The sequence below is a fragment of the Musca autumnalis genome, unplaced genomic scaffold (assembly GCF_047663935.1).
Source record: "Musca autumnalis isolate F117 unplaced genomic scaffold, ASM4766393v1 scaffold_5, whole genome shotgun sequence".
Classification (NCBI taxonomy): Eukaryota; Metazoa; Arthropoda; class Insecta; order Diptera; family Muscidae; genus Musca; species Musca autumnalis.
In genome coordinates this window covers 172,743,864-172,766,284 of record NW_027412088.1, presented here as the reverse complement: position 1 = coordinate 172,766,284, position 22,421 = coordinate 172,743,864, and the positions used below count along the sequence as shown (strand labels likewise).

At 37.4% G+C, this 22,421-nt stretch overlaps 2 protein-coding genes and 1 long non-coding RNA gene across 3 annotated transcripts in view; 2 read left to right on the top strand and 1 right to left on the bottom strand.

Moving 5' to 3' along the window:
* Positions 1–1,908: 1,908 nt before the first annotated feature.
* Positions 1,909–2,440, top strand: LOC141387362 (uncharacterized). Its single transcript, XR_012408552.1, has 2 exons — positions 1,909–2,118; positions 2,183–2,440. It is a non-coding gene; the product is annotated as an uncharacterized lncRNA (long non-coding RNA).
* A 1,439-nt stretch (positions 2,441–3,879) lies between these two features.
* On the top strand, positions 3,880–5,893 carry PIG-V (phosphatidylinositol glycan anchor biosynthesis class V). Its single transcript, XM_073990546.1, has 2 exons — positions 3,880–4,011; positions 4,073–5,893. The coding sequence occupies exon 2, from the start codon at positions 4,099–4,101 to the stop codon at positions 5,428–5,430; it is 1,332 nt and encodes a 443-aa protein (XP_073846647.1). The 5' UTR covers positions 3,880–4,011; positions 4,073–4,098; the 3' UTR covers positions 5,431–5,893.
* Positions 5,894–15,816: 9,923 nt separating this feature from the next.
* CtsL1 (cathepsin L) overlaps positions 15,817–22,421 on the bottom strand; it is a 48,486-nt gene continuing 41,881 nt past the window's right edge. Inside the window, exons 3-4 of the mRNA XM_073990950.1 lie at positions 17,120–17,334; positions 15,817–17,044 (exon numbers count right to left, since the gene is read on the bottom strand). Coding sequence (XP_073847051.1) covers positions 16,339–17,044; positions 17,120–17,334 — 921 coding nt within the window. The 3' untranslated portion in view covers positions 15,817–16,338. The remainder of the gene's footprint in view (positions 17,045–17,119; positions 17,335–22,421) is intronic.

The window sequence follows — 22,421 nt, the reverse complement described above, 5'->3', positions numbered from 1 at the left end:
TTTTTTACGAAAATGTCAAAAATTTGTTAACCCGGCTGTCTGTGAAAAAATTATGGACAGCTGGGTGACAAAAGACAAATGTATGTATGTGTTAGTAAATCAGAGTTGTATTTGAAGACAAACTGTCTGGTGTAAACGCCTAGTTAGTGTCTACGAAAAATTACCAGACAGTGTCGAGGCAACTAGTCAAATGATTGTAGGTATTAGTAAATCAGAGTTGTATTTGCAGACAGTTCTTAAATCGAATTCCCCACTACAGCAATTTTATGATTTTACTCTACTATGGAGGTCGATCTAGAGACGCATAATTTCATGCATTTTTTCAATGAAATCACTCTAGTGTGGACCGGGACAAATGATGCAACATGAAACAAAGATTGTAAAAGTTGATAACTTGGAAACGAGTTGAGATTTTTTAACATTTCAAACAACTATTTTGTAGGCTGAAGTAGTCTTTAAGATTCCCAGCAAAAATTTTTGGAAGTTGTGCAAATGGAGTTATGCTTTCACAACATCCTTCAATGCAGTCCACACGGAGTTATGAAAAATGCACTTCGTTGGATATAAATTAAGCAGTTGATTTAGAGATCCCTACAAAAAAAAAAAAACCGCTGACGAAATCATTTATTTATTCTAAAAATAAGAGATAGTGTATACATTTCTAAGAATTTGTTATAAAATTATTAAATAAAGACTTAAGTTGCGAACATTTTTGCGGTAATTCACGAGACGAAAATTGTTAACAGTCAACATAAAAAACTTTTAGTATGATGAAGCAAAATCAGATGCGCTTGGATTAAATCGAGAACGGAGGAAGTAAGCTCAAATGTGATTGAATTTAATGGAAACTTTTTTAAATATGTGTTTATATAATAAAGTTCTTTGTGTTCTTGTTTTACACAAATAATAAATGCATTTTTTTATTTTGGGATATTTCGCAATGGCTTGCATTTTAATTGCATCTTTGGACTGATTAAAAATGTAATTCGAAGAGTGCCTTTAAATTCAATCCAAAACACTACATCAAAAGCTGTGATTTGGATCGAAAATGGAGTGCATCCTAGCTGTGTGCTGTGGAAGAAAAATGGAGTGCATCCTAGCTGCGCGCTCTCTTGTAAAATTCATAAGTGAAGTACTGAACACTTGTAGTGATTCAACTGCATCCGCGGATGCAAACTTTTTGCTGGATTACGTTACAACCCAGCTCAGTCAGCTGTGTATGGCTGTTACCTTTTATTGTTCTACCATGTATAAAAGTTTTCAATTCACTTTTTCATAGAAACAGAATTGAGCCCCTGGGTACATAAGCACATAAGCTGCCTCGCCTGATTGCCTTGCTTGTTTCTGATAAAAGAATAAAGGAGGCCGAGCCAATTTCGAACTTTTAAGGCCTACGTACATAAGTTGCCTTGCCTGTAGTGCGATTCTGTAACTTTTTTTAATAACGAACCGACATCGTTAGTTAACGAAAATATTCGGTTGTGTTAACCCTGCGTTTACAAATGACAGGACAGTTGAGTTCATGTATTGATTGTCAAAAACCCAAAACTTGCCTGTGTGACGTAGGCGTCCAGACAACTGCAAAAACAGTTGTAAAATTATGAATGAAAATCATCGATTCCTTTTCGTTTTTCGTTCACATATTCTGTTTTTGTACATATTCTTTTGTTTTCAGCACATTTGAATTATTATCTCACTTATTTTTGCAAAAAATGTCAAAAATTTGGTAACTCGGCTGTCTGTGAAAAAATAATGGACAGCTGGGAGACAAACGACAAATGTATGTATGTGTTAGTAAATCAGAGTTGTATTTGAAGACAAACTGTCTGGTGTAAACGCCTAGTAACGAATGTGCTATTCTGTAACTTTATGTTACCGATTGTATAAATCGGTAGCACATACCGACGAATATCGATAGAAAGACAAATTGTCAAAATTATATTTTAATATTTATTATTGTATTTTTAACTTGAAAATGTTATTTCTTCGCAACTACAGAAGACAAAACGCGTAAGGAAGAAAACATATCTCTTTTTGGAAGTAATGTGCCTACAATGGGTGTTTGCAAGTATCCCAACAATGCGTTTCCCAAGGGTAACTTCAACGTCAAGTTTGTATGTAAGTACTTCTAGGAGATAAATTAACAGTACATACATATCATAGATTTTGGTGTTTTTTCCAGAATATTTTGCATTAATCTCCACGTAAAGGGACCACAACGAAAAATATAGAATATCTCCGATTTATGTGTTTTAAGTGGACAGGAACTTGTCTTGCGGACCAACAAATTTGCCTGCAGTCTCAGGAAGTATACACCGTCTGTGTTGCAGTGAAAGAAGATTCATTATATGTATATGTTTAATAGATATATGTAATCAGAATCGTTGCTCAAAATGTCATGTGTGTGATATAAAAATATAAATGTAGAATCCTATATGTATGTATTTAAAGCGCTGTTTTATTTTTTTTTTCTAATTACAAAGGTCATATTTTGGATTGTGGCGCTTTGAAAGCAAATTCTGAATAGCGCAATAAAAAGAAGAACAAGATGAAGATTAAGGTTTAAAATATAACATGACGTAAGCCTGTCCCTTCAGTGATTTTCGTGGATCCACGTTATCGTCATTTAAGTTTATATATTCAGATCTTCATCTCACGCCCACATTAAACAGAATTTCTCATAGTGGAGAGTATGAAAAGTTCGGAAATCCGAACTTATACGCCATTTTGAGCATTCTTATTGTTAGTGATGCTGAGTTTAAATCTATAAGATTACCACAGAACAAAGTAGGTTATAAGAACACTATACACGTTTTGGCCTCAATACGGCATTAAAGCCAACGAAAGTCTCCTAGAAAGATTGTGTTAAGCGCATTGGTATAGGTCTTATATAAAGGTGCCGTCCTTGAGTTCTTTTAAAACTTTAGCTAACGTTTTTCCTCTTTAAAAATAAAGACAAATATTAGCGTAGCCTTGATATGTATTGTAAAATGGTCTTCGGCAGTACCGATTTGATTGATGCTACATAAAGACCGTCGAAGATCTAAAAATTTCCCTTTGACGATCTTTATGTAGCTTCAATAAAATCGGCGCTGGCGAAAGAGCAACAGCGGCGGAGCTGCCCATGTATCCTACATAGTTAACCCTTATGTTAATGACTTAAGAAGATTTTTTCTCAATAAGGCGGAATTTATCTTGTATACCCTTCTTATTAACATAACATACATACATATGTTCAAATAAAAACGCCTTTGTTAAGAGAAATCGGCTAAATATTGCAATCATGTACTGTCGTTAAGACTTAACAACTACTTTTTTTGGTTGTTAACTTAACAATAATTTTCGGTAATTAACGACAAAATTTACCGACAAAAATTGTTAAAATTGGTATACAGAATACCACTTACCGAAAATTATCGTTAACTACCGACATTCGTCGTTAATTCTGTCGTTAAGGAGTTACAGAATCGCATTACTGGTTGTCTTGCTTGCTTCTGATAAAATAATAAAAAAGAAAAGGGCAACCCAGTTCTAAATTTGCTCGGCCTCCTTAAAGGCCTGCGTACATAAGCTGCCTTGCCTGATTGCCTTAAGGCCTGGGTACATAAACTGTTTTGCCTGGTTGCCTTGCTTTCCTGCTTCATTTTTGACATAATAAAAATAAAAGAATAAAGGGGTGAGTACATAAGCTGCCTTGCCTGCTTACCTTGCTTGCTTCTGATAAAAGAATAAAAAAGAAAAGGGCAAACCAGTTCGAAATTTGCTCGGCCTTCTTTATTTTTTATTTTTATTATGTCAGAAATGAAGCAGGAAAGCAGAGAAAATACCTACGTAACGTGGTTATACGTCTGTGAGTAATTACGATATCACTAACCATGTAAATGTTGAAGCTTGGCAACCCTAACTGTCAATGTTGGTATTTGTTATGATTTTGTTTTTTTTTTTTCTTGTGAGCCGGTTAAAGGACTTCCGCCGTTCGCTTCATAACAAAATATTAAAAAAACTGCCAAAGTAAATTTTTAAATAGATTTTAATTAACGAAAATTAAAAAACAATACAACTTTTTTTCTAGAAAACAGCACACACGGAGTAAAAGGGATGACTGAAAAGGTGACGAAATTGGCTTTAGTCAGCCGTGTTTTTGTAATGGTGTTACAATTGCTGGCTAACAAATTGATTCCTGATCATAAACCAGATGTTTTTCGTGCTCCTTTGCAAACGGATGAAAGAATCACTTGGTTGGATAAGACAATTACTTTCGCCCTCAACGGATTTCGTCATTGGGATGGTGAATATTTTTTACACATTGCCGAGTATGGCTATACCTATGAGAATACACTGGCCTTCTACCCCCTATATCCCATGATGGTGAAGTCAGGAGCATATGGCGTGAATTTTGTGTTGGGCAATTTCATGAATATGCGTTCTTGCTGTTTGTTGGTGGGTGTGGTTTTAAATGTGGCATTATTTTGCAAAGCGGCTAATATTTTGTATGCGCTGACTCAACGTATTTTTAATGATCTAAACAAAAGTTGGAATGTTGTTTTGCTGTTCTGCTTCAACCCGGCTTCGATATTCTTTACGGCCGCTTATTCTGAGACAATATTTTGTTTGCTTTCGCTGTATGTAATGCTCGAGTGTTCATGTCAAATAAGGGTGGTGCGGGCTGGCGCAGCATTGGCTTTTAGTGTGGCAGCACGTTCAAATGGTTTGGTTAATTTGGGTTTTCCCATATATTTTTTGGTTCGTAAATTTATATTGAAACAATCCACATTGGTGAGGACCCTAATGAAAGTGCTATTTTGTGTGTTGTTGTCTTTGGCGCCTTTAACTTTTTTCAATTTCTATGCTTTTCGCCAATTTTGTGGCATTGACAAACCCAGCAATCATAGTGAAACTATTGTGAGTTATGCCAGAGAGAGAAAATATGTTTTATCCGGCTATCGCTATGGTGAACAATCACCATGGTGCGACGATAGTTTCCCCTTTCCCTATTCCTATATACAATCACACTATTGGCATGTGGGTTTTCTGAAGTACTACCAATGGAAACAGATACCCAACTTTATGTTGGCCTCACCAATATTACTGTTTATGCTATGGCATTGTGTTAAATATTTGTATAATTTTCTGGCCACCCTTTTACCCAAATATCCCCTGTTCTATTTGGTCAAGGAATATAAAACTTTACCGTATATTATTCATGCTTTTGCCCTGACATTATTTTGTTTATTCTTTGTCCACATACAAATATCCACAAGGCTGCTGTGTTCAGCAACACCTTGTATATATTGGTTTGCCTCCGACTATATGCCCAAGTCTTTCGATAAATTTGAGTTACGCTCAAAGGCAGGTTTAATATTTCTATGGTTCGGATCATATGTCTTTGTGGGAACGGTAATGTTTAGCAACAATTTGCCGTGGACATAAAGGGCAACAAGGAGGATGAGTAATTACGAATTTAGACAGCTACAAACGCACCAAACCAAAAGAAAAAAATCCAACAGCTAGAAGAGTCTATACCAAAATTATGTTTAGTATATACCGCGCCAGTTTGATTAATGAATCGATTTAGTTGTTTAATAAATAAGACTGTGTAATTGTATTTTTTAATTTTCTTTTGTTACATAATTTGTTAATGCCAAACCAAATTCCCTCCCTAACAACCAACCAACCCCCCTAAAATCTGTAGTACATAATTTGTGCTGTGCTGTTTTATTAGTTTAATATTTTCTATTAGATTAAATTCATTTTTTTGTTTTCTTGACAATTTTTACAAATATGTCTGTATGTATTAAAGCAAAATACCCACTAATACGTTGTTAATACCCCCAGTCTGTGTATAAATTGCCAAGATGTGTAAATAAATTTCCCTTTAAAAACGATAAGTTAATTTTTGTTGTTGTTGGTTTTATTGGATCTGCTTGGAAACAAAAGAGGAATATGGTATGTATTAAAGTGAAGTCATCGGGTATATTGTAAACAGACCTCTGTTGAGACTTCTTAGACATACTTCCACTGGTAACATTCCTACTAGTCGTGTGGGGTTGGCAGGGAATCTTCCATTAAAACCCCTATCTTCATGGGAAAGAGAAAAAAATTGAAAAGCTTAAGTCTACATTAGGGGCTCCTTTCAAATGATCTGATTGATAAAAATGTAATTTCTTATTTAACTATTTTAATAATTTCCCTTTAAAATCTCACTTCATGTGAGAGAGGAACAAATTTAAAGATTTAAAACCACTTGAATTTGCTTGAAAAAATTATAATGTGGTAAGTATTTTAGAATTGAATTTAAATTTTCACTGACCATTTTTTCAGTATTGCCATATTTAGGAGGACTTTTGAGAGTATTCTTGGCCATACCCCTAACGATCGCTTACCACCCAGACGGCATATCTTCAAACAAGTATGGTTGCCGTTATGTAATCCGGGGATCTCAGTGATGTCCATGGTAGGTATTCACAAATTTAATTTCAAATACAAATTTAATTTTAAAAACAAATTTAATTTCATTTCAGAAAGAAATCCTCTAGGTATGTATCTCTCCTTAACCATAATAAAAATGTTGGGAGTAGTGGAGGTACATAATGAAATAGAATTAAGTCAGGAAGATGAACAGTGAAACTGTTCAACATGGCAATGTGCTAGAAATTATAGTGAATGACCCTAATCAAATGTTACCAACCTCCGCAACGGTTGAAAAAGTTCTGGAAGAATTAATCAATGGTAATTATAATAATATTACGTCGATTATTTTCACAAAAAGATAGTCACATTTATGGGCCGATTCCGTACAGCGAGGCGAGTCATGTCGCGTCGTCTATCGTCTCTGTGACAAAATTTAAAAAATGCACTACGTACAGCGATAGAAAATAATCGTCGATAACAAGTTATTTTTATTTTTTTTTATTTTATTTTTATTCGTTAGTAAAAATGAACGGCGACAGCTAATTTGTTGTCGCCGGAAAATGAACATTACGGCGACAAAATTTGACGTCGTCGTGCGACTTTTGCCATACGTAATGGAAAAATTGCAACTGGCAACGCGACACGACTCGCCTCGCTGTACGGAATCGGCCCATTAAATATTCTCCAAAACAAACTTAAAAAAAAAATAATAGGTTCCAAATCAGAATATGAATATTCGACGATATACAAACATTACAAATTCCCCCCAGCAGTCCGTGTAGAAGCACAGCATTCGATATTCCCTGTAGGGTTTGATGAACAAACAACTGTAGGTTTACAGAAATTCTCCAACGAGGGGGCCGCAACAAATAGCTAGCACCCCGATAGCGACCGGGTGAAGAAAACTTGTTATTGTAGCAACGCCATTATGTTCGTCCGTATAAATTTTTCAGTTATCTGTTCCGGTTCCTCAGTGTCCAGATTCCAAAATTAAAATTCTACAGTCTGGACTAGCTATGTCCTTGATGTTGGCGGTGTATCCTTCAAAATAGATGCATAAATTGACATATCAATATCTGCAAGGGTGCTGGTGGTGATAACAGTGGCACCCAGCACATTGATGTTCATGGTGGTGATAACGGAGGCTCCCAACAGATTGATCTTTCTGGTGCTGGTAATAACGGTGGCACCCACCATTGATGAGGTTAGGGAAAATTAAGAATGGTAATTATAATAATGACATACGCCAGTAATTTTCACAAAAAGATAGTCATATTTACATATTCTCCCAAACTGCTCCAAGTACTTACAAAAAAGCTACTAGGTTCCAAATCAGAATATGAATATTCGAAGGTATACGACAATTAAGGGGTCGATTATGCATTGCCACTAAACTTGATTTGCGTTGTCAATTGTCAGCACAACTGAGATGAAATGTTGGATTATTGATGTCAACGCAACTGGGTTGTCGATAAACGTGTTATCGATCAGTGTTTTTTCAAACTTGTGAACTCTATATTAATCCAAAAGGCACAATTCGCCAAAAAAACCATTTTAAAATGATAAGTTCAGTGGATTTTTTTTTTTGATGAAGAAAATTTATAGGACATGACATCTGTTAGAAGAAATTTGAGGGACATGTCGAATCCCTTGGAATTGCCATCTGCACTGTAATCAGTAAATTATTTTAGGTTTAAGGCATATTTTCGAATGCCAAAGGATGCCGTAGTTTTCATTATACCCCCGCAATACCCCCACTTTTTTTTGCGGAGGGAAGTTTCCAATAGTCCCCTTGCGTTGATTACAACATTTGCATGGATCAATCTACATTGTCGAACGTATTGGAGGAAGCTGTCCACTTGATAGAGGACAAATTGTGCCGAAATTGGATCGTTTCGAAACTGTCAGAGGAGGAAAAAAAGACAAAATAAAAATCATTTTTATTCGAAAACGAATTTCCCTGGTGTTGTCGGCTGTATAGATGGAACCCATGCGCACATTGGATTTGCACTCAATTTATCAACTAATATTTCAAACTGTTGTTCTATTGTTATTTTCACCATATTTTTGATACACAAAATTAACTAATCATGCAATTAATCAACAATTGTTAAGAAAATGTTTTTTCCTTTCAATTTTACTTCTTGTTTTTTCGAAAATATTCACTGCAACTGAAAATAACTGGTTGCTGAAAAATAGCCGGTTCGTCAACTGAGATTCGCAACTTCAGTTGAAAGTTGCCATACATAAAGTAATTTTGACAACTCTCAACGATAATTGCTATCGATAATCGACCCCTAAGACTAGCTGTGCCCATAAAAAAACACAGAGACCGGTGAATGGGGTTTGTTCTGCTGCGTTGTGTGGTTTCAATTCACATGCAGAACATGTGTTGAGTATTGTGCCATTAATTCGGGCCCAATACGTTTGTATCTTGTCTTCCCTAAACCCACTGGTATTCGCCATGGTAGCTGGTGTTCTTTTTCTGCGGTAGATTGTCGACTTTCGTATTGTCAGTTGCCTGGTATACATGCGGTTCTTAAAATAATTTCTCCACTACTGCAATTTCATAAAATTACTCTAGTATGGAACTCGCTTTAAGAACTCCTAGTTTCATGCACGAACCATTTCAACCATATCGGAGCTTATGCAAGGAGCATTATCGACGCTGTCGCGCTGGGCTAAGGCCAATGGCCTTGGAGTAACTCGACCAAGACAGAACTGGTAATGTTCACGAGAAATTGTAAGCTCGGCGTATTTGTACCACCAACACTGGATGGAGTGCAGCTTCAGCTCTCGCCCGAGGCAAAGTACCTTGGCACAATCCTGGACTGTCAATTGCGATGGAACCGGAATGCTGAGGAAAGGGCGAAGAGAGGATTGATTGCACTTTATTCATGTAAGAATTCTATTGGGAAAAGTTGGGGTCTAAACCCATCGATTATACACTGGTTGTATAACACCGTGGTTAGACCCATCTTATCCTATGGTTCTCCTGTTTGGTGGCACTCACTGCGCCAAAAATCGACATCCGGTAGGCTTGACAAGGTACAAAGAGCTGCCTCGATTCTTATAACTGGAGCCACCAGGAGCACATCACAGGCTGCTCTGAACGCAATGCTGAACTTAAAACCACTGAGTCTCAGCATTAAGTGTCAGGCAACTCGCAGTGCTCTACGGCTGCATGAACAGGATCTCTGGCGCGGTTGTACCTATGGGCATGGATGTATCCTGAACGAATCAGGCATAAATGTGAACCAACGCGGAAAACTGAGCGACTATATATCACCAGTCCTGAGATTTGACGATATAGACGTCGTTATACCTAGTAGAGACGACTGGAACCGCAGTAACCCCCCTCTGGACGGTCTGGCTTTTTATACAGATGGTTCCAAGATGGAGGAAGGTACCGAGGCTGGCGTCTACTGTGAAAGGCAATCTCTTGAGTACACCTACAGGCTAGACAGTACCTGTAGTGTCTTCCAGGCTGAAATCTTCGCGATTTGGAATTGATAAAAAGTTTGGATGCATAAATCTTTGAACCGGTGACTATCTTTGTGGATAGTCAAGCGGCTCTTAAAGCCATCAAATCCTGCAACATCTAATTCGATGTCGTCCTTAAGTGTAGATCAGCCTTGGAAACGCTAACTAACGGCTTCCGGCTATGCTGGGTACCAGGACACCGCGACTATCTGGGTAATGAAAGAGCAGACGAATTACCTAGACGAGGATAGCAGTCTACAGATCTAGCTATCGCTGACTCTATCAAACCACCCATTTGTCATTTCTTTCAAAAAATTGAAACGTTCTCTGACGAAAGAGCCAGTGAATTGTGGCATAATGAACCTAGGTGCATTGTGGCAAGATCCATGTGGCCGTCTCTGTCAGTCAAAAGTACGAACTCTCTGTTGAACCTGAGTAAAGCTGAAGTTAGAGTAACGGCGGGAGTCATTACTGGATACTGCTATATCAGGGACCTTGCCATCAAATGGGATGAGGATGTTACTGACTACTGCAGACTCTGTGAGGACGAGGAGGAGTTAGAGACGATCCAGCACATCCTGTGTCGTTGTCCAGCAATGGCTCGTAGACGGCATAGGTTAGTAGGTGTTCACTTTCCACCGTGTCTAACTTTCTACTCAACTGTGGAACCTGCTGTGATCTACAACATCATCAAAAATCTGAAGTGGCTGGGACAGCGCAACCTGAACGCGTAAATTAATTCAACTATTCTATTAAAAATAAATCTTTTCTCCTACTCTAAAACTATTACTCCCCTCTTAAACTTTCTTGTAATTTATTCGTTCTTCACTTTTCTAACAACTTCCTCTTTTTATTTTTCCCCCTATCCTCTCTTTTTCCCCCTATCCTGCAGCTTTTTTCAACGGAATGGACCGGAAGGTCTCCGAGTGACGCAGTCACAAGTTAGTGGCTGCACATCCCCTAACCTATCCCAATAACGGTAAAAACTACGAAGATATCATAGAAGTCTATCTGGTAGAGAATTTTCATAGCAACATTTTCTTTAGTCCCATTTCGATAGGACTTGAATTGCGATTTATTTAAAAAGCGCTCGTAGGATTTTTTTTGATTTTTCTCTTCAGTAGTTTCAGAATCCGCAAAAACTTCCCAGGTGTAAGCACTTCCATTTAAATTTGGTTCAAGAGCACCGTGTAGACTGTACTAAGGGGTCGATCATCGATAACAATTATCGTTGAGTGGCGTTGCCAGTTGTCAAAATTGATCCACGTATGGCAACACTCAACTGAAGTTGCGAATCTCAGTTGACGAAGCGGCTGTTTTTCAGCAACCACAAATTTTCAGTTGCAGTGAACATTTTCGAAGAAACAAGAAGTAAAATAGAAGGAAAAATAAACATTTTATTAACAATTATTGATTCTTTGCATCATTAATTAATTTTGTGTATCAATATGCAGCCCTATTCTGAACATTCCCATGGGAACTGTTTCCCATGGGAGCGAAATTTCCCATTCCCACGTTTTCCATATTCTCAACGACGTGGGAACATCAAATCATGGGAATTGAATTTTCGAAATTCGAAATTAGTTACACCAAATTATGATAGCATACTTTTAGGGGGCTGTAATTTTGTTTTGTAATACAAAATGCCTATTTGCATTGAATTCGCGGTTTTTGAATTAGATTAGCAAAAGCACAACTTACTTAATTCAACAACCGTGCATTGATTTATGGATTTTTTAAGTGAATGGAGTCAACGATGTGTGATGTTGTTCTAATAAGCACATTTTCTTCAGATTGTGCGAATTGTTGTAAGCATTTTTTAATTAGTAGGCAAACATAATTTTTATGTAAAAAGTAATAGGAACTTTTTAAGTTTGTAACGAATTTAAAAATTGTATGTTGATACCGAGTAATTTTAGTTAGGGGTTTAACGAGTATATCGCTAGTTTTACTTATTCCTAATGATCGCTAGAACTCGTATTTTGCATATTTTTAAAAAAAATTCAAAAAGAAAAGTTCGGATATTTTTCTTGATTATTACATATTTTTGCTTGTTATTACATATCGTCACCATAAATATCCGAAGACGTATCTCAAAAAACAAAAAAAAAAAAATAATAATAATAATAATAATAAAATACGTTTGTGATTGAATCTAAAACTAAAACACATGCCCTTGCAAAATTTCAAGCTTCTACGTTCAAAAATAACGATCCTATTCAAGAAAAGGCATTTCGGAAAATGGAATAGCATTGCGACCTTTGTCGTGTCGTTGAGGAGACTAACACGTTTTCAATAGAACGTTGGTCGTCTGATTTAAAAAACCCGAAAGTTATATTACGAAAATGAATAAAAGTTGTAAAGATTTGGTATGTTCCAGTACTGCAAGAATCTACTAATTTTTACTATTTTTTCCGATAACATAAAGGAAAAATTGTTATCGTAGTAAAAAGTAGTAGCTTCTTGCAGGTTCTGGAACAGAGCAATTGTATATATTATGGTTATTTTTCAATATATTTTAATAATTATTGCCAAAAATTCTTTTGAAATTGATTTGTTTTTACTTGTTGTTCTGCGTTAATAGAATCAACCATGACTCTTTTTCTCGTATTTCAATACATATGGTCTGTTCCAGAACTGCAAAAATCTACTAATTTTTACTACTTTTTTTGTTTTGTTCCATGGTATAAGTAAAGAGGTAGATTTAAATGAAAAAAATCTATAGAACCCTTGTTTTTCTTGAATTCCTAAAACTTCAAAATAAAAGCAACAAGTGGGTTTGTTTACAATGCATTTTTTGAGCATTTTATAAAAAACGCGAAAAATGAATGAAGAGTTAAGTTTTCTCCACATAATCGAGTTGTGAATATGATAAACCGATTGTTTCAATGCAAATCTCACCAATTTCTTCCATACAAATGGTCTAAAAACAATTTTAAAAATCATTGAATTCGATTGTTTTTAAAATTGTTTGGCATATTATTCAAACACCACACATACATACACAGTTCGTTTATATTTGGTCTGTTCCAGTACTGCAAGAATCTACTAATTTTGACTATTTTTTCCGATAACATAAAGGAAAAAATGTTATCGTAGTAAAAAGTAGTAGCTTCTTGCAGGTTCTGGAACAAAGCAATTGTTTTGAAGTTTTAGGCATACTCGAATGAAAAAATTTAAATTGACATAAAGCTTTGGCTAACCTTTCTTATTAAACCATGTTTTGTTCGATAACATAAATGAAAATTTTTTATCGGTGTAAAACATGTTAGATTCTTGCAGGTTTTTGTATCATATAAGAATATGCAAAATCCGAAGTCTACTAATGACATATTTTACAGTACATTTTGTATGCTTTTATTAAGCAAACACATGGCGATTATAAATATTTGCAATAATTTTGTCGTGTAGATGTCTTAAAATATGAAATTTCATAAAAATATGAAATTTCTTGAATTTTTTTTTTTCAAACTCCCACACTGTTTGCTTGGGAGATTTTTCCCACAAAAAGACACAAAATTCTCCCACAATTCAAGATAGAGAATGTATACTTTTTTCCCATGGGAACAAATTCCCAATTCGAACTTCATTCAGAATGAGGGGAGATGGGAAATGGGAAAAAAACTCCCACAAAATTTTGTTCAGAATACGAAAATGTGGGAATGGGAAAAAATTCCCAACTCCCATGCGTTCAGAATAGGACTGATGGTGGTCCATCGCAATAAGTGAATTTATCTCCTTTGGAGCGGACAGCAGCAAATCTTTTGCAAATGAATTTGGTGACAGTTTAAGTACAGATGACGAACATCCTCCATCTATATAGCCAACTAAACCAGGGAATTTCGTTTTTGAATAAAAATGGTTATTTTGCCTTTTTTCCTCCTCTGTCAACTTCGAAACGATCCAATTTTGGCACAATTTGTCCTCTATCAAGTGGACAACTTTCTTCAATACTTTCGACAATGTAGATTGAGCCATGCAATTGTTGAAATCATTGCCATGGGACTTTTGGAAACTTCCCTCCTCCAAGAATCGCAACGCTGCGCACACTTTTAAAAGTGGGGGTATTGCTGTTGATCTGTGAAGGTAGAATTAGACGTGACATAGCCATAACGCCATAACCATAGAAAACCAAAACCCAATTGGTTTCTTATGGTTATGGCTATGGCATTATGTTATGTTACTACTAATCGAATACATTGATTTCCATAGGTTTGGTTGAATCAGCTGATTCATATGGCCTTATGGCTTTATGGTTATGTCACGTCTAATTCTACCTTAACTTACTTTGAAGTCATCCTTTAACGTTTCCACAACCTAAACTACGGCATCCTTTGGCAATCGAAAATATTTAAGGCGTATTTTGAAATAATTTACTGATTATACAGATCTTTCCACATGATCATCAGCTTACAGTGCAGATGGCAATTCCAATGGATTCGACTTGTCCCTCAAATTTCTTCTAATAGATGCAATGTCCTGTACATTTTCTTCATCATCAAAAAATAATTCCACCGAACTTATCATTTTTTGGGACAGCAAATAAAACTTGACGATCCGAAGATTCAATGGGCAGGTTATATTCCAATCTTGGGTTGTTTTCCAAATTTGCTCGAAAACTCAGCCAAAATATTAAAATATTGTCCAGAATACACAAAAGTTATCCAAAGCGCACTTATTTTTAAAATGTTTTTTTTTTTTTTTTTTTGGAGAATAGAGGTCACAAGTTTGACAAAACATTGATCGATAACATGTTTATCGACCACCCAGTTGAGTTGACATTAATGGTACAACATTTCGTCTCAGTCGCGCAGACAACTGACAACGCAACTCAAGTTTAGTGGCAATACAAGATAGACCCATAAAGCGAACATTTTGTATAGTTTTGGTCCAATATGTCAGAAAATATGGACTTGCCCAAGAACAAAATTATGGGGGTTATCATAAATGAAATTTCCCCGTGAGTTTTGTTTTTCCGCCATTGCAACTTAAGGAAGAAAGTGAAAAAATTCACGGGGAATTGCCGTTCATGATAACCCCTATATTGTTGTAATCTGGATCGCAAAGAATATCATCGGTAAAAAATTTCAAAACGATCATTGAAGAGCCCTTAAACTGCACTAAAGCGAAAATTGTGAATGAACTTTTGTAGAGATTTTGTCCCATTATGTCAGAATAAATGAAATAAAAAACTGAAAGTATGGACTTGCCCACGAAACAAAAGATATCGTTGTAATCAATACCGCAAAGACTACCTTCAGTACAAATTTTCAAAACTATCCTTAAACAGCCCTTAAACTGTAATTTTGCAGATTTTTAACTTTTGTGGGGGAGTTACCCAAGATAGACCATCTTCGAACATGACTTAAGTTGAGAGAGAGAGAAATTTGCTCAAACAAAATGTTATCCTTGCAATCAGGACCATAAGAACTTGCTTCGGTCAAAATTTCAAAACCATCCCCGGGCAGCCGATGTAGATTTCTTGAAACTTGATCGTCATTTGAAAAAAAAAATTACCATGTGGAAAGTTATCGACATTTTAGTTGGTGTCGGCAGAGTTTTAGAACTTTTGGTCCATTCCTCAGGAAATAAGGGCTTGCCTCCCGAAAAAAAAGTGTACCATCGTAATGGGAGCCGCGAGGACAACCTGCTGCTAAGTATTTCAGAACGATCACAGATGTGTTCTTAAACTGCACTTGTGCCAAATTTTTTGTAGTTTTGTATGGGAGGTACCCGAAGGAATGGACCTATACTGAAAAGACGTTTCGTGGATTTTCTTAAGATAAACCTTTTATAGTATAGACTCTTATATCTATTTTTGTTTTACAGTTTTACCTTTTACAGATCTTGTTTTTGCTTTGAAGAAAAAGCTAAAATGTTATCTCGGCCACTGGTGTGATTGATATTGAATAAAACATACAATTTATTTTATTGTCTACATAACTGTTTTATTTGGTTATATTTGAACATACTCTTTGTGTGTGACAAGTGGAATATTACATGGATGCTAATTAGGTTGGCAAAAAAAGTAAAAGTGAAACCCAAAGTGAATAATGGAATGCAACTTCCCTTCAAAACTCTAGGTTTCAAATTTCTCCATATAAACACAACGATAGAAAAGAGCTAAAAATTAAATGCTTAAAGAAATTTAAAGCTTTTCGTTTTCAATATATATTTATAAGTATGTAATGTAAGTGTATTATGGTGTTTCATTACAAATACGATAAAGTAATTCATTTTCTACATAGAATTAAAAAAAGGAAAAAAGAAGAACAAAAAACAAAAGAAAATAAGCTGAAACGCTGACTAAGCAAAAAACGTAAGACAATAAACTTAACGCATACATATAAAAAAAAATCAAAACATACAAACTAAAAAGAGAGAATTTAAATGAAAAGAAAATAATAATAGTGGAAATAAAGATCAAAAGAAAATTAAAATCGTTTAAACTGTGGGATAGCTGGAGGCAGTGGCAATGCCGCATTGATTTTGTTGATTACGAGCCATCTTAATGAAACCCTTATCACCCCATGTAGTGCCCCAAGAGTTCTTGACCAACCAATAGTCTTGGCCATTTTCATCGGTACCATAGCCCACAACCAAAACACCATGATCCAATTGTTGGGAATCACAGGCAGGTTCATTGTAAACACCCTCACTGTAGAATTGGAATGATTCGTGAGAGGCATCAATGGCAACGGACACTGGACCAATGGTGGCAACAGCTTGCATCATTTTCTCTTCATCACCTTCGGGAATGTCAACAAAACCGGTATCAGTGGCACCCACAGCGCTCTTATCGAAATGGCATGAATCATCAATGCCTTCATAGGGATAGGCTTTTTCAGTATCAACACCACCATTATCCTTAATATAACGGAAAGCGTTATCCATGAGACCACCATTGCAGCCATTGTTACCGTATTTTGTGGAGCAATCGACCAAGTTTTGTTCACTCAATGAAACCAAAACACCAGTTTTGCGGAAATGTTGTCCCTCCAAGGCACCAGTCGATGAGAAAGACCAGCAAGAACCGCAATGACCTTGATCCTTAACGGGGGTAACAGCACCCTTTTGACGCCAATCAACAGTTTTAGGAACAGTAACATGGGCTGGTGGTATAAATGTCATGCCCACAACACCTTGTTCACTGAAAGCAATTAGAAAAAAAATTAATAAATTGTTTCAATTACTGCAATTTCATGGACATTTTTATTAAACCTACCGCAATGCCTTGCGCATTGTGTGATTATAGCCGTTCATGGTTTCTCTGAATTCATGATGCAACATATCGGCATACTTGTTCAAGCCCAGCTTGTAGGATACCTTACCGGTGGCATACAATTGATTGTGTTTGGCAATTTTGTGACGATTTTCGGTGAAAATTTTAAAACGGAAACGTTCTTCCATGTCGTTGTTGTAGTTTTTGCCATGTTCCAACTAAAAAGAGAGAAAAAAATTGTTAGTTATTGAGAGAATGAAAAAATTAATAAAAAACCTAAAGAGAAGGTGCTTCGTAATTGTTATGGAGGAGGTGAAATGCCGAACGAAAACATTAAGGGGGTTATAATGAATGAAATTCCCCCGTGAGTTTTATCTTTCCGCCGTTGCAACTTAAGGGAGAAAGTGAAAAAATTCACGGGGAATTGCCGTTCATGATAACCCCCAAAATGTTACATGGAGTACACAACTTTGACGTAGGGATTCTTTCACAAACCAGTGAGTTGGTCCAACTATTTCACACTACACCTTTGGGAGATCCCCTCCGAAGTGTCAAGCGAACACGGGCCCATCAGTGTTTCAGGTATGAAAGCAGGATAACGACTGTAATATAACGGAACCTCGTTGACACTTGGGTTCTCAAACGCGAAGTAGGCTTAGTTACCAAGTCCTAATTCATGCTTGTTGAGGCTGTCCTCAGTTTCTTCATTTACAAATTCTTCTGCTCGATCACCTTATGAGGAGAAGTGAGTCGGGAAACTTCTCCCGTGCGTAAATTGGAAGACATTCCCTTGTCGAACAATGAGATGGACACCACGGTCGGTCATCCCATTTCAATCGAACAGAGAAGGCGTCCTCCTCAGTTGCTCTAGGAAACACGAACCTAGATGATTAGGAAGAAACTAGGGAGTAGTTTTGGCTCAACTGTGCACGGGATAGTGCAGCTACCTAAATTCCTATAGGGCAAGGATTGATTTGACCGTGCAAAACATCTGCCCAGCGTGCACAACACCTTCCAACTGCCCTGCCAAACCTACTTAACTTACTCCAGCAGCTTTGTGGTTACAACCCATCAAAGCAGTATCATTGCTAGAACTGGAGATGGACCCAGAGTCATATTAAGCAGAAAAATTAACTTACAAACATATCATAAGCTGCTAAAACAACATTAGGGGGGAAAACTCCCTTAAGCGGGATACACACCATCAGTTTTGACTGTCAGTTTTGTTCAAATAATCGGTTGCATGCTAGTGTGGCCACTCACTTTTGTCAGTCATCAGGCAACCACAAAATATTTTGTGGTTGCTGGACTGTTTGAGAGTAATCGATAATTTCGAAAAATCAACAGTCAAAACTGATCGTGTGTACCCCGCTTTAGGGTGTAGAGTGTCAGTCCTTCCAACACACCTAACCTTCACAGGCAGGACGTCTTGACGGACGAGACTGTGGACGAAGTGATTGATCACTCTCCCACATCCCCATCCATCAAAGGACAAGTATGGCTATAAGAGGGCGATACAATATTGCTCCAGTTTGTGGACATATTCCCACGGGGGATTCTGCGGCAGGGCCAGCAAACTTGACTTATTCCGTCCCAACGACACGATCGTAGTCCATCAATGTGGCTTCCGCTCCAAAGTCGTAGAGACCGAAAGGGCAGACGCAAGCGAAACAGTCACGAAACAGCCTCAGCTAGTGAGAGAATGATAGTTTCGAACGCGAAGGTGCCTAGAAGGACTGCAAAAGTAACCCTGGCCAGAGGAAGATCATGACATCTGACGATGTGGATAACAGGAAGACTTTGGCAGGGCAGCGATTTTCAAGGGTGTAAAGTCATTAATTTTCAGGAAAGGGATAGAATGATTTTCTTATCCAGACAAAAACAACATGGATGCCACCTCTTAGGTTAGGTTAGGTTAATGGACGCGTAGCTGTCATATTGGACAGCCACTTCACTCGGCGACCTTATGGTCCATTGTGTTCGTCCTATAGGGGGTTTGAAAGAGAGAAGAAATGTATATTACTTGGAAAAGAAGAATAGATATCAAAGAAAGAGTTAAACAAGGTAATGGAGTAAAAGAGTATTAATGGTAGAGAAGTCATTGAAAAGGATGTTTTAGGTATAAGAGCGAGAGAGGAGAGTTTGCCACGCTAAGGCGCATTGGTTGGTTCTCGTTGAAGCCATTTTAAACCTTTGGCCAAAAGAAGTATTTTCGTCGGCAGAGCGTTTTTAGGGATGTTGTGGTGTGTTCACCCACCGTTCGAAGTCTCTTGGTCATTAGCTCTAGACAACGACAAAATAAGTCCTCAATCGTCTCCATCTCTTCTTCATCTTCGCATAATCTGCAGTAGTCAGTAGTGTCGTCTCTATCCCATCTGCAGGTCAGAGATCTTATCCTGCAGTGTCCTGTGATTGTTCCAACCATTAATTTCCGCTATCTCATATCCTTCGATATTGCAGTGACCCGGGACCCAGCATAAGGTAACGATTGATTTTAGGTCTTCTAGAGCTTTCCTGCAGTCCAAGACCGCAGCAGACTTGATTGAGTGGGGTTTAAATGATTTAAGGGCCGCCTGACTATCCACGTAGATAGTCACCGGTCCAGTTATGTCCCCTTTTTTATTGCTTATCAACTCTGCTGCTTTCTTAATTGCAAAGATTTCGGCCTGGAAGTCACTAGAATGCTCGTTCAACCTGTATGAGAGCCGTAAATTGAGGGTATCGCTGTAGACGGCTGCTCCTGTTCCCGTTTCCATCTTGGAACCGTCGGAAAAACCTCTATACCGAATAGAGGTGGGGAATTGTGGGTCCAGGCCTCCCTATTCGTACATCAATCTCGTCGAAGTGTAACTGTGGTGATATGTAATCACTGATTACCTCAGATCCCAGTAGAAATCCGGATCGTCGTAGGATAGAGGCATAACCATAATCAGTGTTGCGACATGAGTTTGTCTCTTTGAGACGGAGAGCACTCTTGGCTGCCAACTCTTGTACTACAAGATTCAACGGGTGAAGATCAAGTAGGACGTTGAGTGCTGCCTGTGGAGTGCTTTTCATAGCACCGGTAATTAATAGTGATGCCGCTCTTTGAACAGTGTTTAACTTATGAAGAAGCGTCGTCTTGTTAAAAGCATTCCACCATACCAGAGAACCATAGGTAAGGATTGGGCGCACTATGGTCGTAAAAATCCAATGGATGACCTGTGGTTTCAGTCCCCAGCTCTTACCTATGGAGTTCTTGCAAGAATAGAGTGCTATTAGACCTCTCTTGGCACGTTCTTCGACATTCCTTTTCCATGTTAATTGATGGTCCAGGATGATGCCGAGGTACTTGGCTTCTAGAGACAGCTCCAGGACAACCCCATCAAGCATTGGTAGTGTGAATGTTATGCCACCTCTTAACTCGGATCTGGCAGGACGGACCTGGTTGTAAGGTATCGAATTCAATATGGTCCAAAAATCTCAGGACGTATAACTGCATCCCTTCTCCCTCTTAGCAAGCCAGAGCTTAGAACTGATGTAGGGGGTAAAATTACATTGGCGCATAAAATCTATGACAAATAAGTGGGAAGACAACGACAGTGAGTGCTGCAGACTCAGTGAAGACGACGAGAAAGAGACTGAAACAATTGAGCATCTTCTCTGTCGTTGTCCTAGTCTAATGAATAAAATACACAGGCTATTTGGTGCCAACTAGATTGTATTTTTCACTATTTATCCCTTCTCTTCCAAAGATCCTGCAGCCTGTTAGTATCCGGCAGAAGCATTAACAACAAGTCTCGTTTAGGGGCACCTCTCCGATCGGGCTGATAACGGCTATATATATCTTTCCCGGGGGAAGTCCATACTTCCCGAGAGACTACCTATGGTGAAAATTTCAGCCCGATCCGAGGGGTGCCCATAAATAAAGTGATGGAGTTAAAGAAGGACTTTCCCGAAATGTCAAGACCCATATCTCTGGAAGTGTGGACTTCCCCCGGGAAAGATATATATAGTTGTGATCAGGGTCCCAGTGACTACCTATGGTGAAAATTTCAGCCCGATCCGAGAGGAGCCCCTAAACGAGACTTAAGCTTCATCCTCCTTCTCCCTGTTTATCTTTTCCATTTTTTCAGGATGAACACAATGGATCGCTGATCACCGAATAAAGTAGTTGTCTCCAACAATGGTAGCTGCACATTCCAGAACCTAATCTAAAATATTTTTTTTAATTACAAATACGCGTCCTTTAAGATAACACGTCACTTCATATTTGTTTAAATGTTAAATGCATTCGTAATGAAACTGGACAAGATTTATATTCAATTATAGCAGAGGGTGAGATTTAAATTATAAAAATTAGTTGGGGTTCGGAGGTACTTAGTTATATAGCAATAAATTTTCAAAAAAATCAATTTTTTTTTGTGTTTTTATGGGTTGTACGCGCTTGTTCCATAGAGTGCATCTTGTAAACTTAGCCGAACTTAGGTTCGATTATTTTTTGGGGAAACAAATTAGACTCTCTGGATACGGAATAACCACATTTGGGCTGCAAATATTTGCAAATCTTTTGATGACTGCACTTTTAAAAAAAGGGATTTTGCATGAAATTCATACAAATTTAGCTGTGCATTTGTATGGGAGCTAAATCAAAATATGGACCTATCTTGAGAAATGTTTGCAAGGAGGATTTCTACCCTCGGAGACACTATAATACCATATTATAGCTAAATATGTTATTAAATATGGGATAACAAGTAAAAATTCATCGAATCGGGGGTACCATAAAAGGGGCTATATCGAAACATAAATCCGTGTTGAAAATGTTTTGTAAGAAGATTTTATCGGTTTAAAACTGTGGTCATGATATTCAAAATACCTTAAATTGGGAGGTACGGTTACATGGGGGCTATATCAAAACGTGCACCTATGTCCATAATTTTTGGTGAAATTATTTTTTGACCACTAGGAACCCTAAGTACCAAATTACAGGTAATTTGCTACGAAATTGTGGCTTAAATCCTCAAAATACCGAAAATCTTAAGGTACCGTTATATGGGGGCTATACCAAAACATCAGCCGATATTGTTCATATTTGGCCCATTATTACCCACAGTTACAAGCTGAGTTTGTGTCAAATTTCAGTGACGTATCTCAATACGTTTGCAAGTTATTAATTTCGCGCCGCTAGATCAGTGGTTTCGACCAGTGTGCGTCGCCCAAGTGGATAATTACATTTCTAATGTTTCAAAAAAAGGCAACTCTGATTTCGAATAGCTTTATTAATCTCTGAATTAGATGTATTTCTTTATATGTATTCATAAAG